The sequence below is a fragment of the Apostichopus japonicus genome, chromosome 17 (genome assembly GCF_037975245.1).
Source record: "Apostichopus japonicus isolate 1M-3 chromosome 17, ASM3797524v1, whole genome shotgun sequence".
NCBI classification, from domain to species: domain Eukaryota; kingdom Metazoa; phylum Echinodermata; class Holothuroidea; order Aspidochirotida; family Stichopodidae; genus Apostichopus; species Apostichopus japonicus.
Window position 1 is genome coordinate 11,028,990 of NC_092577.1, and position 13,755 is coordinate 11,042,744.

The 13,755-nt window shown below is 36.8% G+C and overlaps 1 protein-coding gene and 1 pseudogene across 2 annotated transcripts in view; one reads left to right on the forward strand and one right to left on the reverse strand.

Annotated features, from left to right (window-relative positions):
- LOC139985237 (flavin-containing monooxygenase 1-like) overlaps positions 1-1,806 on the reverse strand; it is a 30,965-nt gene extending 29,159 nt beyond the window's left edge. Inside the window, exon 1 of one of the 2 annotated variants that reach the window (XM_071999509.1) lies at positions 1,558-1,806. In XM_071999509.1, coding sequence (XP_071855610.1) covers positions 1,558-1,672 — 115 coding nt within the window. In that variant the 5' untranslated portion in view covers positions 1,673-1,806. Of the gene's footprint in view, positions 1-140; positions 601-1,557 lie in introns of those variants that run through there. The other variant, XM_071999508.1, reaches the window with a different exon arrangement.
- Positions 1,807-7,150: 5,344 nt separating this feature from the next.
- LOC139957805 (U2 spliceosomal RNA) lies at positions 7,151-7,228 on the forward strand (annotated as a pseudogene).
- The last annotated feature ends 6,527 nt before the right edge of the window (positions 7,229-13,755 follow it).

Here is a 13,755-nt window from a genome sequence, read left to right on the forward strand (position 1 = left end):
GCATAATGATTGACTGGACTAACCAGGCTACTCTAAAGGTTTCGATAATTTCGTACACATTTTAACAGAAAGTTGAATGACAGTTTACAGCCAAACGCTTAACATTTGCAATTTGAACCATCTTTACCATCTATACTTACTAATCAAAGATATGGACAGTTGCTTAGGATCCAAAGCAGTCATTAGTTGAAACAGCCTTTGAGTAATGAATTTGTCTGTTAGTAAATTTTCCACAGTAGCATCTGCTGACAGGTCTAACATGTGTTGCAGTGTTATAACACACTTCTTTTTATACTGATTAACGGTTGTCACTTATTCACAGTACAAACTGATCAAGCCATATACATTGGGTAGTAGAATTAACATCTACAACATTAATAGCCCAGTTGATTAAGGTGAAAGAAAATCGGAAAGCAATCATGGTTGTTTCCCATTTAAGAACCTAGTGGAAGCACGATATATTTACTGCAATTCATTTTAAAAGATGTCTTGAGTCAGAATTATACTTTTGAGATATCTCAAAAGTATAATATTTTTTTAAAATTCATTCTTATTCTTGTTTTATTCTTCATCATGTACAGCGCATATGAAAAATATATATTTTATAGTATTTGCGCTATATAAGGAACCATGTTAATAATACAAAAAAAAAAAAAAAATGGAATTTTAGTTTTGTTTCTATATCTATTCAGGATGTCAAGATGTTTATCTTCATAATATGCTTACTCCCTGGAATGCTCCTTTAAGGAAAAGGAAATGACGTCATCGGTTCCGTAATGCTGGTCTCAAAAGGTACAACATTCTCTTATCCTTTCTATTTGTACCATTGACATCCGCAGATAACGTATTCGAAACTTGCAGTTAAAACCGACATATTCTGTCCATATGTTACGAAATTAGTTTCCGTATATAGAATTCCCAAAAATGTTACGTTTAAGTAATTATAAGTTCACAATGTTCTATTGCCATATTTTCAGTTTAATTTCAGTTTAATTAACTCACAACATATTATTCCAGTACTACTAAAACAATGCAAATATCGATCTTTTCGAAGAATTCGGAGATCATATAGACATATGATTCAATTAAACCACCTGAAATTACATTAAAACAAAGTTAATTTGCCTCCTACCAAATCTGTGGCTTTTGAGAAAGAAAAAAACGCCCGCTTCGGCCTGTGATGGTGTCAGTGTCGAGTTTTGACGATTTCAATTCTGAAATGAATTTAACAGAACATACTGACACACTGATTGACCTTTGACCTTTAGTATCATACAGTCCACGCTATAACAAACCCGATCCTCATGGATAGAGGGGGTCATCATGGCTTAGGTAATACGTCTTTGCAGATATGCTATCAAGACAGAAAACGGAAAAAACAAAACAAAAAGAGGGATTTTAAAGACACCTTCATCTAACCCTCTTTCAATTAAAAACAAACAAAGCAAAAACAATAATGAACCCGCACACTCATTGAATGCCTACTGCGTTAACAATCTATAAACGAATTTTTTTTTTCGATAGAAAAATTGCCTAAAAAATGTCGGTTAGATTTACCTAGCTGGTCGGTTCTTTCAAATGCAACAGGTTTGAATCCCTCTTCCAGACAAGCCTTAATCGCTGCTAACCCACTCGGCCCAGCTCCGATGATTCCAATGCGGTTACCTTTCATTGTCAATCAATGACAGAGAATAAATTAATATTCATTCATCATGGTTAGTGATGTTTTTGATTGTCAACTTCTATCAAAGGCAGACCTTTTCCATAAATAGCAGGCAAAATTAATTTGGATATTAGCTGGTATGCGATTATGGCACGGTATATGGCGACACTGTCTAATTGTCTGTATATTATGAACACGTTATATGGCTACTCTGTTGAACTTTGGTTACGTATCAGACGAATATGTAGATTTTATTTTTACCGCTGAGTATTATAATATTGTATTTGATACCAGCAGATTGCGACAAAATCTGACACAAATACAGGTACAAGAACGGAAACCTTTTATCAAAAAGTTATATTCGCTATTTTATTAATGGTTAGTGGTTGTCAAGAAAACCCTCTATCGATCTTCATCATCCTCGCACCCTGCTAGTCAACTCTCAGTGCCCAGTACACCTTTAGATTTAGGACTGCATGACCATGTGATCATTACGGTGATAGGTCAAGGGATATAACTCGAGTCCCTTTAAAACGGGGATAAATTTCACACATGATCTTAAGCCAAAAATACCATGCATTATATACAGACAAGACGTTAAACTGTAAATAAAAAAAAATCTTTATTAATCTAAGAGACTGTTGCTTCCTTTGTAAGTTGCTCATAAGACCATACCACGTCACGTGATCACATAAACTCATCGTTTATTTGAAAATTTTGCTTTGAATTTTCTTCTATAATGTTCATAATACCGTAAATATTCATTGTGGCGGGTCCACGTATAAAATTACCAAGTTTTTACACATTATGAAAGCTTTCATATGCAAATTACTACAGGACTAGTATTTCACAAAAAAATGTCTATACCTAATAAACTTATTTTGTAAACAATTTACTTTCACTTGTTATACACAACATCTGTTGTGGTCATTGTGTGTTGTGAAGGTCGGGGGTGGGGTGGAGGGGGGGGGGGGGTGTAATTATTCTTACATAATTAGATATTTTAACGAAAGACGTTCGCTTGCACGTAAGGTCCTACCAGAGATATGTGTAATTCGATTTTGGGTAAGATGATATTTTGTATATCCGTACAGTGCATAAGGCTATACATTGTGTCGCTACATAGTGCCGTATATATGTAATCCTTGGCACAGGGGGAACAGGTGCCAGTCCTTTCACTTTACGTAACACCGTCTAATCACATGGCTGTTGCAGTGTCAATGTAAGAGGGATTCGGGATTAAAAGTTGATAAACGTTTCGTTTTTCGGTCACAGACAGTCTACCGTATTATACATATCTTCTCTATACAGGAGGACTTTTGATTGTTACCGGTAAGTTTTAAATTTTAATGTCAAAATATGAGTCGTTACTTAAGGAGTCATCGGGTATGATGTTACAGTCACTTGATTTATATATACATTATAATACTTTATTATTAATAAGTTAATTTCTTATTCTGTTCCTGTTTTGCATTACATTTTATGCTGACTCAGAAATCCATATTTGTGACATTTGTGCTACAATTTTTTTTCCTGCAAAAATTGTAGTGAATTATCCTGCAATAGTTTAATTAAGTCCATGGAATAGATAACCATTCGTGAGTCTAACACTGCCACATCACGGTATACTTTAAGCTACAAATAAATTCCATGACAAAAAAAAAAGAAACAAGAATCTTCATCATATAAATTATTCATAATAGAACATATTGCCGTATTTAAAGTTTAAGGTAAATGTAATAAAATATTCCCGAGAGACGTATAAACTTAATGAAGAAACATTAATTAAAACAATGAAGCATCGCTTTGTGATGGTTAAATTTTTAGGTAATAACTCAAGACGTATTATTGTATTTGCTGGTATAACTACTTGTACAGGGAATGATTGCCAAATTAAAAAAGTACGAATATCATGTAAATAGACATTAATTCACTGCGATGAAGATCACTCATTGCGCTCAAAATATAGGTGTCAAAGGTAGTATATCTATTACCATGTGTCTCGTTGGTTGGGTTGATATTATTTACTGCATAAAGGGAACATGTTTAAAATTCTCTGATTTTGAACCATGTATATATATATATATATATATATATATATATATATATATATATATATATATATACGGAAACGTTTTGAGAAGGACAATCCAAAACAATGAAAAAACTTCCAGCCTCCACCGGGATTCGAACCCGGGACTCCCGCTTTGTACGCGGACACCCTAACCAAATAGGCCATGGACGCTGATTGTATGTTCAGAGGTTCGAAACCCGGTAAGGAAGGTCGTAATTTCACTGTACGCGTTTGTCACCTGTATCGAACATGATGCTAACCAATTCGAAATCAGTTGTGATTCGTAAGGCCGGATCTCAAAAGAGGTACAATATATATATATATATATATATTTTTATTTATTTATTTTTTTTTATTATTATTATTCGACAAAAGCAGAGACATAGGACATGACTCATAATTGACAAATAAGGAGTTTTTTTCTAGAAAATACTTAGGACTGGGACCTTTGTCAGCAATACTTGGCAGTGGAATGAAAGTACAAAGTGTAGCACAATGAAAGTATGATGCTTGATAAGTGTAAGTAGCATTGATGGAAATACAACCACATAAACCATGACCATACAGGACGTGGACCGAGGAGCAAAGAATAGGAAGAACGGATTACATATGTTTGTAGAACTGATAGTTGTCATTAAGGATGTGACTTAATACGAAAGATCAAATCGATTCCTTTTCGTCTAAGTTCAGTTACGGATTTGAAATTCGAGGCAATTAAAATACATTTTAGGCTTTTGAGGGAATGTCTATGAAGATTGAAATTTTCGGAAACGGGGAATCCTGCAAAAAGTATCACGCATGTCTTTTTTTTATAATTGAAACTTCATACGTTTCTACTGTGTACAATCTTGCTATATTGTTTTTTTTTTGTCATATAGAACCTTGTAGCGTTTAGTCATATGCAGTTCACTGTATTATTCAATTGAAATGGCCTTTAATCAGGAAACTGGCAATCATTATGACACGTGTTCGGTCTACAGCCTTGGTATGCCAGCAAATTTTAATTGAAACAGTATAAAACCATTGAAACGAATATGAGATTGCATAGATACCGTATGATTAAATACCTTCCCCTTTTGATTTTAGTAATTCAGTTCCATTTTATATTCTGGTAGTAAAAACTGGGTAGAAATGCAGTAAACACTTTGTGAAACAAAGGGGGCAATCCTGTTCGAACTAAGTCGGGTACAACCAGGGCCGTCTTAACGCATGGGCCCACTGGGCCCTGGCCCAGGGCCCCGCGATGTCAGTGGCCCCGCAATCGTAGTAACCCCATGTCTTAATATGGGAGGAAAACTTATTGAATAGGCCATTATGCCTGATTGAATTCGATACTTGACAACTTGTGACGAGAGTTGGTGAAACACTTGAGAGTTTGACATTAAATATTCGAATCTGAGTTGGCATCCCTTGAATATACAATGCCCCGAAGGCTTACAACACCAGGCAACTCGGGTCCGCGAATTGCCCTACGAATGATGGTTACAAATTGTACTAGGTAACGTTCATTTTCAAGGTTAATACTAAATAAGAATAATCTCCGGAATAGAATGGGGCAAAGACGACTTAATAGGCCCTCTCTCATGTGCACAGAAAGCAACATCCTCAAAAAGATTGACTTTCAGCCATTCATACAACAGTTTACGATCAAAAAATGCCGCAAGTTCCGTTAGTTTCCCCAGTTGAAAGACTCAACACAAGGTTGTTACAAATGGTGAGTCCAGTATTGTTATAGGGAAGGGATGGAGGGCAACTGGGAGATTACTCTTTGTATAATGTATTTCAGCTTTTAGATATATCACGTCAGTGGCGGCGGAACCGGTGGGGGGCTTGGGGGGGGGGGGGCTCAGCCCCCAATGAAAAAATTGAGGGGGAAAATGCATGATAAGCCCACCCCCCAATATTTACCAAGGCTCCGAAACGTGCATCTGCCCATTTTTCAATGCATACTTGTCGATCTGTCCGATGCACACGTATACTATATAGGTGTAATAATTTTAGTAAATACTGAGGAGACCCTCGGCCCTTCCCCTGGCTATAGACCACATTGTCACCCAACCGCGTCTTCACCCCCGTGAAAATTGGAAGCAGTGAGTGTGAGTACCGGTAAGCGCAACACAACTTCGTGTTAGGCCAATGACTTGCCTCATTTCAGCCAGTTCTCCAACATTCCCTTACTACACTCAAAAACGTCTTTGCGAGTACACTACGAGTAATAGCTTCTCTCTTAAAACACCATCGAATATACAAATTACAATGTTTTTACAAACTTTTACGTGCAATCTGAGAAATTGCAGGCTTGAGACCCATATTTTAGGGCTAGGTATTGCAGCATAAAACATTCGGGAAGTGCCCTTTCCGGCCATCTGGGGGTTTGAACAACCCAAAATTTTATTGTACGCTCCGCACCAACCGATGGTGGCGCTCCGCTTAGATGGTCTCCACACATTAGCCCCCCCCCCCCAAAAATGTTCCCGTTCCGCCGCGTCTGTGTAATACGTATGTTATTCAGCTAAAGTATTATGCTTTATGGGCGACATAGGGAGGGTGCTAAATGCAGGCATGTCTATGGCTGAGCGATTGTTAAGGATGTCAATTTTCCACGCAACTTTTTTCGAACTCACTTGATTGAGGGGCCCCGCTCCATTGCCGGGCCCAGGGCCCGGTGATCTCTTAAGACGGCCCTGGGTACAACTCCTACAGATAGAAATATATTATGTAACTAAGGCTATGCTCGTGTGGCTACACTGTTAAAAGCACAACAATTTAATGTGAAATTTTGACGAAATATGACTGTGGCATGCCGTTTGTATATGATGACAGTGTTTTAAATGACAGGAAATTGTTATAAAGCATGTGCATTCATTTTTAATTCACGTCACTGGCCGTTTTGTAAACTAACAGGTTGGCATCGAAGTAAAAGTACCATCATATCGTAAATTAATAATCACCATTGGTCGGAGGATAACAAGTGAAAATGCACTTTTAATTGAATAACGTTTATTCAGAATAAACTGTCTTCAACGGTGAGTAAATAACTTGATATTCACTATTTAACCTTTTTGTGAATCTACAAGTACATATATTAACCGGTTTCTGTCAATTAACATACATCGGGACATTGTTTAATTTGCATATTCATATAGAGAAGGCGTTACCTAAACTGTGGGGGTTGAATTCCCGTTTTGTGATTGTGGTGCATAATTATGAATTCAATGTGTTTAACTTACCATGTAGGCTGTTAAAAGTATTGCATTTATATGAAAGTACTAAATGAAAACTGTACTTGTCTTTGCTAAACTAGAGTGATAGTGGTCACTATCATCTTAAATAAACAATATCTGTATAAATAGGCCCAACTGACTTGGCTCTGAGTCTACAATACTTATTAATATGCATTTCTCCTATCGCCTATCGCTTCTCGGCCTTTTGGCTAAGATCATGTGTAGTATCTGTTCTCTTATAAAGAGGAATCGTGATAAACACCTGATGATGATACACAGTCACAGTCTTGATGTAAGGGGACTGAGGTTGAGAGCGGACCAGTGGTTGGGTTGTGTGGTTTTCCGTGACCAGGTTTTACCTGGTCGACTTTTCTTCAAAAGTAGCATTATGTTCCCCTAATAGTGGGAACCGTGATACACACCTAACGATGATCTCCCAGTCTCGATGTAAGGGGACTGTGGTTGAGAGCGGATAACTTCTTTGGTTTTGATGCCCATGGTTCAGTTTTTGGGTGAGTTTTCTTAAAAAGTACACGTTGAATAGCTGTGGTTTTCATTAGTAATGATATGGAATGATTTGTTGATTGCTGAAGTTTTGTATACAAAATTAATCAAAAATTGATCTAATATCTGTTTACATTATTTTCTTGTACTGTGCCCTGGCCACATACGCTGTACTAGTACAATACAATAGTACGGTCTACTCGGTAAACCATCGCTCAGCAAAAAATGCAATCATTCAAACAGTACTCTATTTTACTCAAAGAAAGCTTGACGGTGGAAAGTTCCTAAAGTTGTTAACTAGGCCATCAGCTGAAGGTCGAAATTCGCTTGTTTCGTTCCAGCAACTGCGGGACTAAAATTTCTCTACAGCATTGAATACATAAATTAATAAAGATTAATGATACAAAAGTTCTCCATGTGCTTTCCTGCAGTTTGTTAGCAATGCCGCTCGAATGATTAAACTATATTTTTTATTGCGTATGTTAAGAAACTTGCCGTGTTACGTTCAAAAGTCGTGCGCCAGTGAGATATCTGTATCATGTGATATGAATTGTCCAATGAGCCATGAGTTCTGAGTGCAATCTTTCAGTGGCATAGTTGAAGTGTTAAGAGAAATTGCATAATGCAACATCAGGAGCTCTTGAGGGATAAAATCCAAGTCAAAGGGCACAATGTATGACCTGAACATAATTTAATTAGTGGCATGGTCATCTGATATGTTTTATTATTTGGTGGTAGGCATGGAAACTTTGTTTCAAATTCTCCTTCTGCGGCACTAGCCTAAGTGTTAAATACAGGCTTCATAGTTTTCTTACTGTGGCCCATTATTTGAATGATAGAGATATTATATTAGTTAGAAAAATAACTAATATAATATCTCTACCTATGTGTCTTTGTTCGTCCATAGAAGATGAGCAGATCACGTGGTGTATAAATGAAATTGTCTTAGTTCTTACTTGTTCAAACTTACATTTTTATCAATAGAAAATGCAAAACAATTTGCTTTTTTTATATCATTTTATTAAAGGATTGCTTCAACAAGCAGCCGAGCGGAAAATAGATGAGCCCAGGTTTATGCGTTTTAGAGGGAAAGACTGTGTTGCCATTGAAGGGAGGTACCACTCTCTATGTTATAGGAACTACATACGATTCTTGACAAGGAAGACTGATACAGATCCTGAAAGGTAAAGTACTGTCTTCAATGTGTGGTTCATTGAGTGTTCAGGGGTGGATCTAGGACTTTTGGAATATGGGGGTCCTCCCCCAAGAAAAAGTTTACAAATTCTCTAAATGCTTTGAGATGCAATATCAGGTTAATCTTTCCATTGAAATTCTTAAAGTAATTTGCAACATATTTCTAGCTGAATTGTAATTATATCGGTACCCCATCATAAAATGTGAGACTCAAAAATATCCAATGTCATGGTACAAGGTGTTCTGTTCATCTCCATCCTCAGAGCAGAGTTAACGACTAACAAAAAATGCTCTGATCCTGCATGTGAAGCGCTGCACCTACCAGGCTCCTATTTACAGTAGGGCATTACAGCAAAGGATTGATGCACTCTCACCAGAAGGACATGGATGGAAACTTGAAAATGCTTACCTTATAATCACTTGGATGTCAAAGCCACCTGCCCCAGATGTTTTGCTTCAGTGTGTCAGCAGTAGCTGTAGGGTCGGCAAATGTCAAGGAAGATGTTCCTGTATGAATGCACAGTTGCCGTGTAGAGACCTCTGTAAATGTAAAAATTGCAGCAACTTCCAAGAAGATGTTGAGATTGTTGATGCAGGGGAAGATGATTTGGAGGATTAACTGTGATGGTGTTAAATCTTGATATCTTAGTCTGAAATATTATTCAAGTTTGAAGTTTGTGTAGAGGGTTAACTTTTCTTAAGTCATGTTGTCATTATTTTGTTCTCCAAAGTTTAATCGAACCAGGAAACATGATCTTATTCATATATTCATTTTAGCTATTAGTAGTTCTACGTAGAATACCTTACCTACCAGACACCTAATGATAAATATCCACATGTTTTCAAATCACACCCTTTTTTTTCTGAGAGGGGGGGGGGGGAGTGTTATGGTCATGCTTTACCTCCTGCATATTCACAACTACATTTACTGATGACGATGACGCAAGTACTGCGTCCTGATACCAGTCAGAGGTTTATATACCGTTGGTTGGGAACCATCGCCTCTGACCCTGTTCCAATAATACGGTTCGTTATTGTTTTGCCGTAAAATTGCGTTACCTGTTTTATTCCTATTGTTAATACGTTCTGTGCATCTTTTCAAATTTTGACTGAAGGATCCTTAAGTCTTTAGTGACTTTTATTTCATCTAATTATCTTCACTTCTACTACGGAATGGACTTTCCCTTTTCCATACCATATCTGACTTCCATCCAGTGAATTGAAGTGGATCCCGTTATAACTAGTACAACTGTCCTTGGATGAACTTTTAATCATTTAAAAATGATGAGGCACTCACTACCTCGTATCATCGCAAAGGCCCAGCTCTACTACACCATTGAGTGCATCGACTTCAGACCCAGTCTTAATAGATAAGTTATTTCTTTCTATCTGGCGCCTTAAGTTAACTGTCTTTTTTATTCACTTATTTGTACCATTCACCTTTATTATTTATATTATTTGTAGAATATAGAAATATTATTATTCAAAATACCATTCGAAACCTCGTCCATCTTTTCTTTTATGCGTTAACTCCCTTGGAAACTCTTTCTGCCGGAATACGAATAATTTACATGTTGTTTCCGTAACAGGGAGGAAGTACCTAGTTTTGCAGAAGACTGTGGAAGGAGTACGAAGGTAACGGATATATACCGACTATAACTTTATTTCACATCTACGATATGCCATGACGTCTTACTGTGCCAACTTATATATTGATTTATACAAAAGAAATAGCTCACTGCAGTCGTGGGGCATTGGCACATCTCACTGTAAGCAGGGATTTAGCAACATTTAAAATAGAGGGGGGGGGGGTCACATGTGTAGAACAGTTGGGGTGGGGAGTGAAACAATTATGGAGAGGAACTTTTCATTAACGAAATGCATTCAAAACACAGACAAAAATTAGAAAAATATTTGATTTATTACAGAGCATTATATCTGAGTTTATTAAAAGTGGTACATTTTTATAATTAAAACCCTTATGAAGTTATAATGTGTAAAAATTGTATTACATATTTCAAAAGTTGAGAGTGTGCACTTTTACCATTTTGGCGAAAATGGAGGGGGGGGGCCACTTGTAATGCCTGAAAACACCCCTCCCTGACCCTTAGCCCAGAATCCTCTCCCACTATTCTTATAGCCCCGACCCAACTATTATTCAAAGTACATAATTCAGTCGTAATTAAACATTATATAAGAAAAAAGTGGTTTGTGTGTACCACTGTACCAAATCTAACGCTAGGGTGTTCCAAATACATAGCATCGTAGAATGTAATGTCTATATAACATACCCAATTTCGAGGGTGCGTTACAAATATACTGCAGGCAATTTTTTGAAGAACTTTTGATATGTCTGTGATGCCTTGAACTACCCAAAAATGCCTTAACAATCTAGTCCCAGTGTTGCTGGAACGAAACTGAATTTACAGCTTCTTTTTGAGTTCAGCTGATGGCCTAAACGGTTTTGCATTTTTTTTTATTTAAAGGACTGAAAACTTGTACTTCAACTTAGTGGTTTTAGCCGTTTAGGTTTACACCCCGTAGAACAGTTTTAAAATAAACGTGAAGTTAATGATTCTGACCTCATAAAAAATCCGTGAGTACGGCGTTCAATGAATAAAATCATCAAAAGTGATTAGATCATAATTGGACTGTCCAGTTTATTTTTATCTTACAATTTTTAAGGCTGCTCTTCTGCATTGTTGGTCGAATTGGTTAAGGGAATAAACACGGGCAAATGGATTCGAGTCGAGGGTATCGTTTCAGTTAAGTATGTTACGTAATTGAGGAAGTATATAGGTACAGAAGAGTATAAAAGGTCACTGCATTGCATTTCAAAATGTTGGAAAACTTAATCGGAATATAATTTCTACGTGCTATTTATATTTAGCTGGAACTGTTTCTCCTTTAGTCCCCGATGCCTTGTGATACGAAATCGTAGATAAGACATCACATTTATAAGTTAAAAGTGATGCACAGTTTTAAATTGCAGAATTTGTATCATAAAAGGTCAGAAGACGAGACACACTATCCCGGCGAGAAACGGTAAAAAAAAGTGGCACTTGCCGTTATGATCCACTTAAACCAACACCCTCTAAACAAAAAACTTAAAAATTTAAAAAAAGAAGAGAAATAAAAAAAAACTAATTTTTACATCTATGGCTATCTTGAGAGAGAACACTTTATCCATTTTGCTGAAAACTAATCATAAACTTAACAAGTGTAATAATGAAAGAAAAACGAGGGATACTGGACATCGAAAACCTATAAGAAAATATGAAAACACTCCAACAAATGTTTATTTTGATAAGGAATTTGATAAGGAACCAATTAAGAGAGAAATATAGAAACATCTCAAAGTAAATACGATGACATATATGAATAGTTTGAAAAAATATTTGCGATAAAAATGAGGGCGATCTTTTAGTAAATTTGAATGCATATTGATATCACCATCGTTAATAGTTTGAAAATATATTTGCGATAAATATGAGGGCGATCTTTTAGTAAACTTGGATGCATATTTGCTAGTTAAAGAGCTGAAATAGAGAGTCTGTTGTTGTTGTAAAGGGAATCAAAGTTAAAGACTGCTGGATCAATTGAATTACAAGCAATACGGATATCATCATTGTTATCACTGGTTGGACATTCAGTGGGTTCTCACCCATTATTGTCATCATCAAAATACGGAGAAATACAAAAACAGGATCAGATTAGGTCTAATCAGCAGTCTACATTTTCGGTACTGCTGTTTGTTATCAAAACTCGATGTTGTAACAATTTGTACTCCGGATGAAATCGATATTTATGATGCTCGTGATGAGAGGAAAAGCACCAGTGACGTCAGGAACATCTGCCAACAGGTCAGGTAGTGGTGTGTGTAGCTACTGATCATGTTAAAAATCACATCATTGTTGGTAATAACAACAGAAACGTGTGTGTGTACTTGTTGAATAACAGTCGCACCATCACACTAACACATTAAATCACATATGGTGTCACTGTGCATAGAGGTAGTCTCCTGGTCTGTGACTCTACGATACAGCATATACAGTCATCATGGAGGGACGGATCAAAAGAGGAAGATGATAGATGAATTAATGAGACCAGGTCTTCATGGAGGTTACTGGGGACCTAAAAGGGTCTACACACATACAAACTTTAATTCGTGCCTTAATGCCTTGTAAGTTATACAAGTTATTATTTTCATGTATTGGCTCTGCGTGTACATGGAATGATGTACATTGCTTTAGTTCGTGGAAAACGCATAGGTCAAACTATAATGTACTATGATGAACCCGAAAATTGAAGTGGAAGGCTGAAACGTTCAGCACCATGAGGTTAAAGAATAAAGGAATGAAACATAAATACTGCATTAAAATCCAGATTTATCGAACGATAATGCAGGAGTTTTTAAAAATCTAGGTTTATCAAACGGTAATCCAAGTTTTCAATTAAGGCGGAGTGTATAGCCTAGTGGTTAACGCCGGCGTCTCCCAGTCATGAGATCCCCGGTTCGATTCCCCTCCGACAGCAAGGTGTGTCGTCTGGCAAGGGTGTTGTTCAATAACAACTTCCCGACATGGACGTTAAATGGATGTGTGCCGAGAGATTGGCTTCGGTCAGCTTGCGAGTCTATAAGCCTCCATGGCTTCTTTCGCGAGTTCCTGCTTGCGGGAAGATCACATATACATACATACATTAATATCCAGGTTTTTTCAAGTGTTACAAAATAACAATCTGGAATGTCTAGTTATCTGGCGTTTAAATTGTCATTGATGTCCCAAAATGGAACTGATGTAGTGAAAAGGTTAGCCCTATAACGTAAAGGAATAAAAGGAATGAAATTTCAATAGCGTATGTAGGCGACCCAGCAGCCGCAATTGAAGTTTTTTTTTTTTATTGTTTGATTATGACAAAGGCTATATATATTACCATTCAATTCCGTACTGCTTATTCCAAAGTCCTATTTAATAATGCATGGTAAAAAATCGTCCGATTACACTACGGTTGATAATAATAAATAGTTAATATAATAAATTAGCACGCCATTTTGACTTTGAGAGCAAGTCTGTCGCGTGTTTTTGATATTGTCG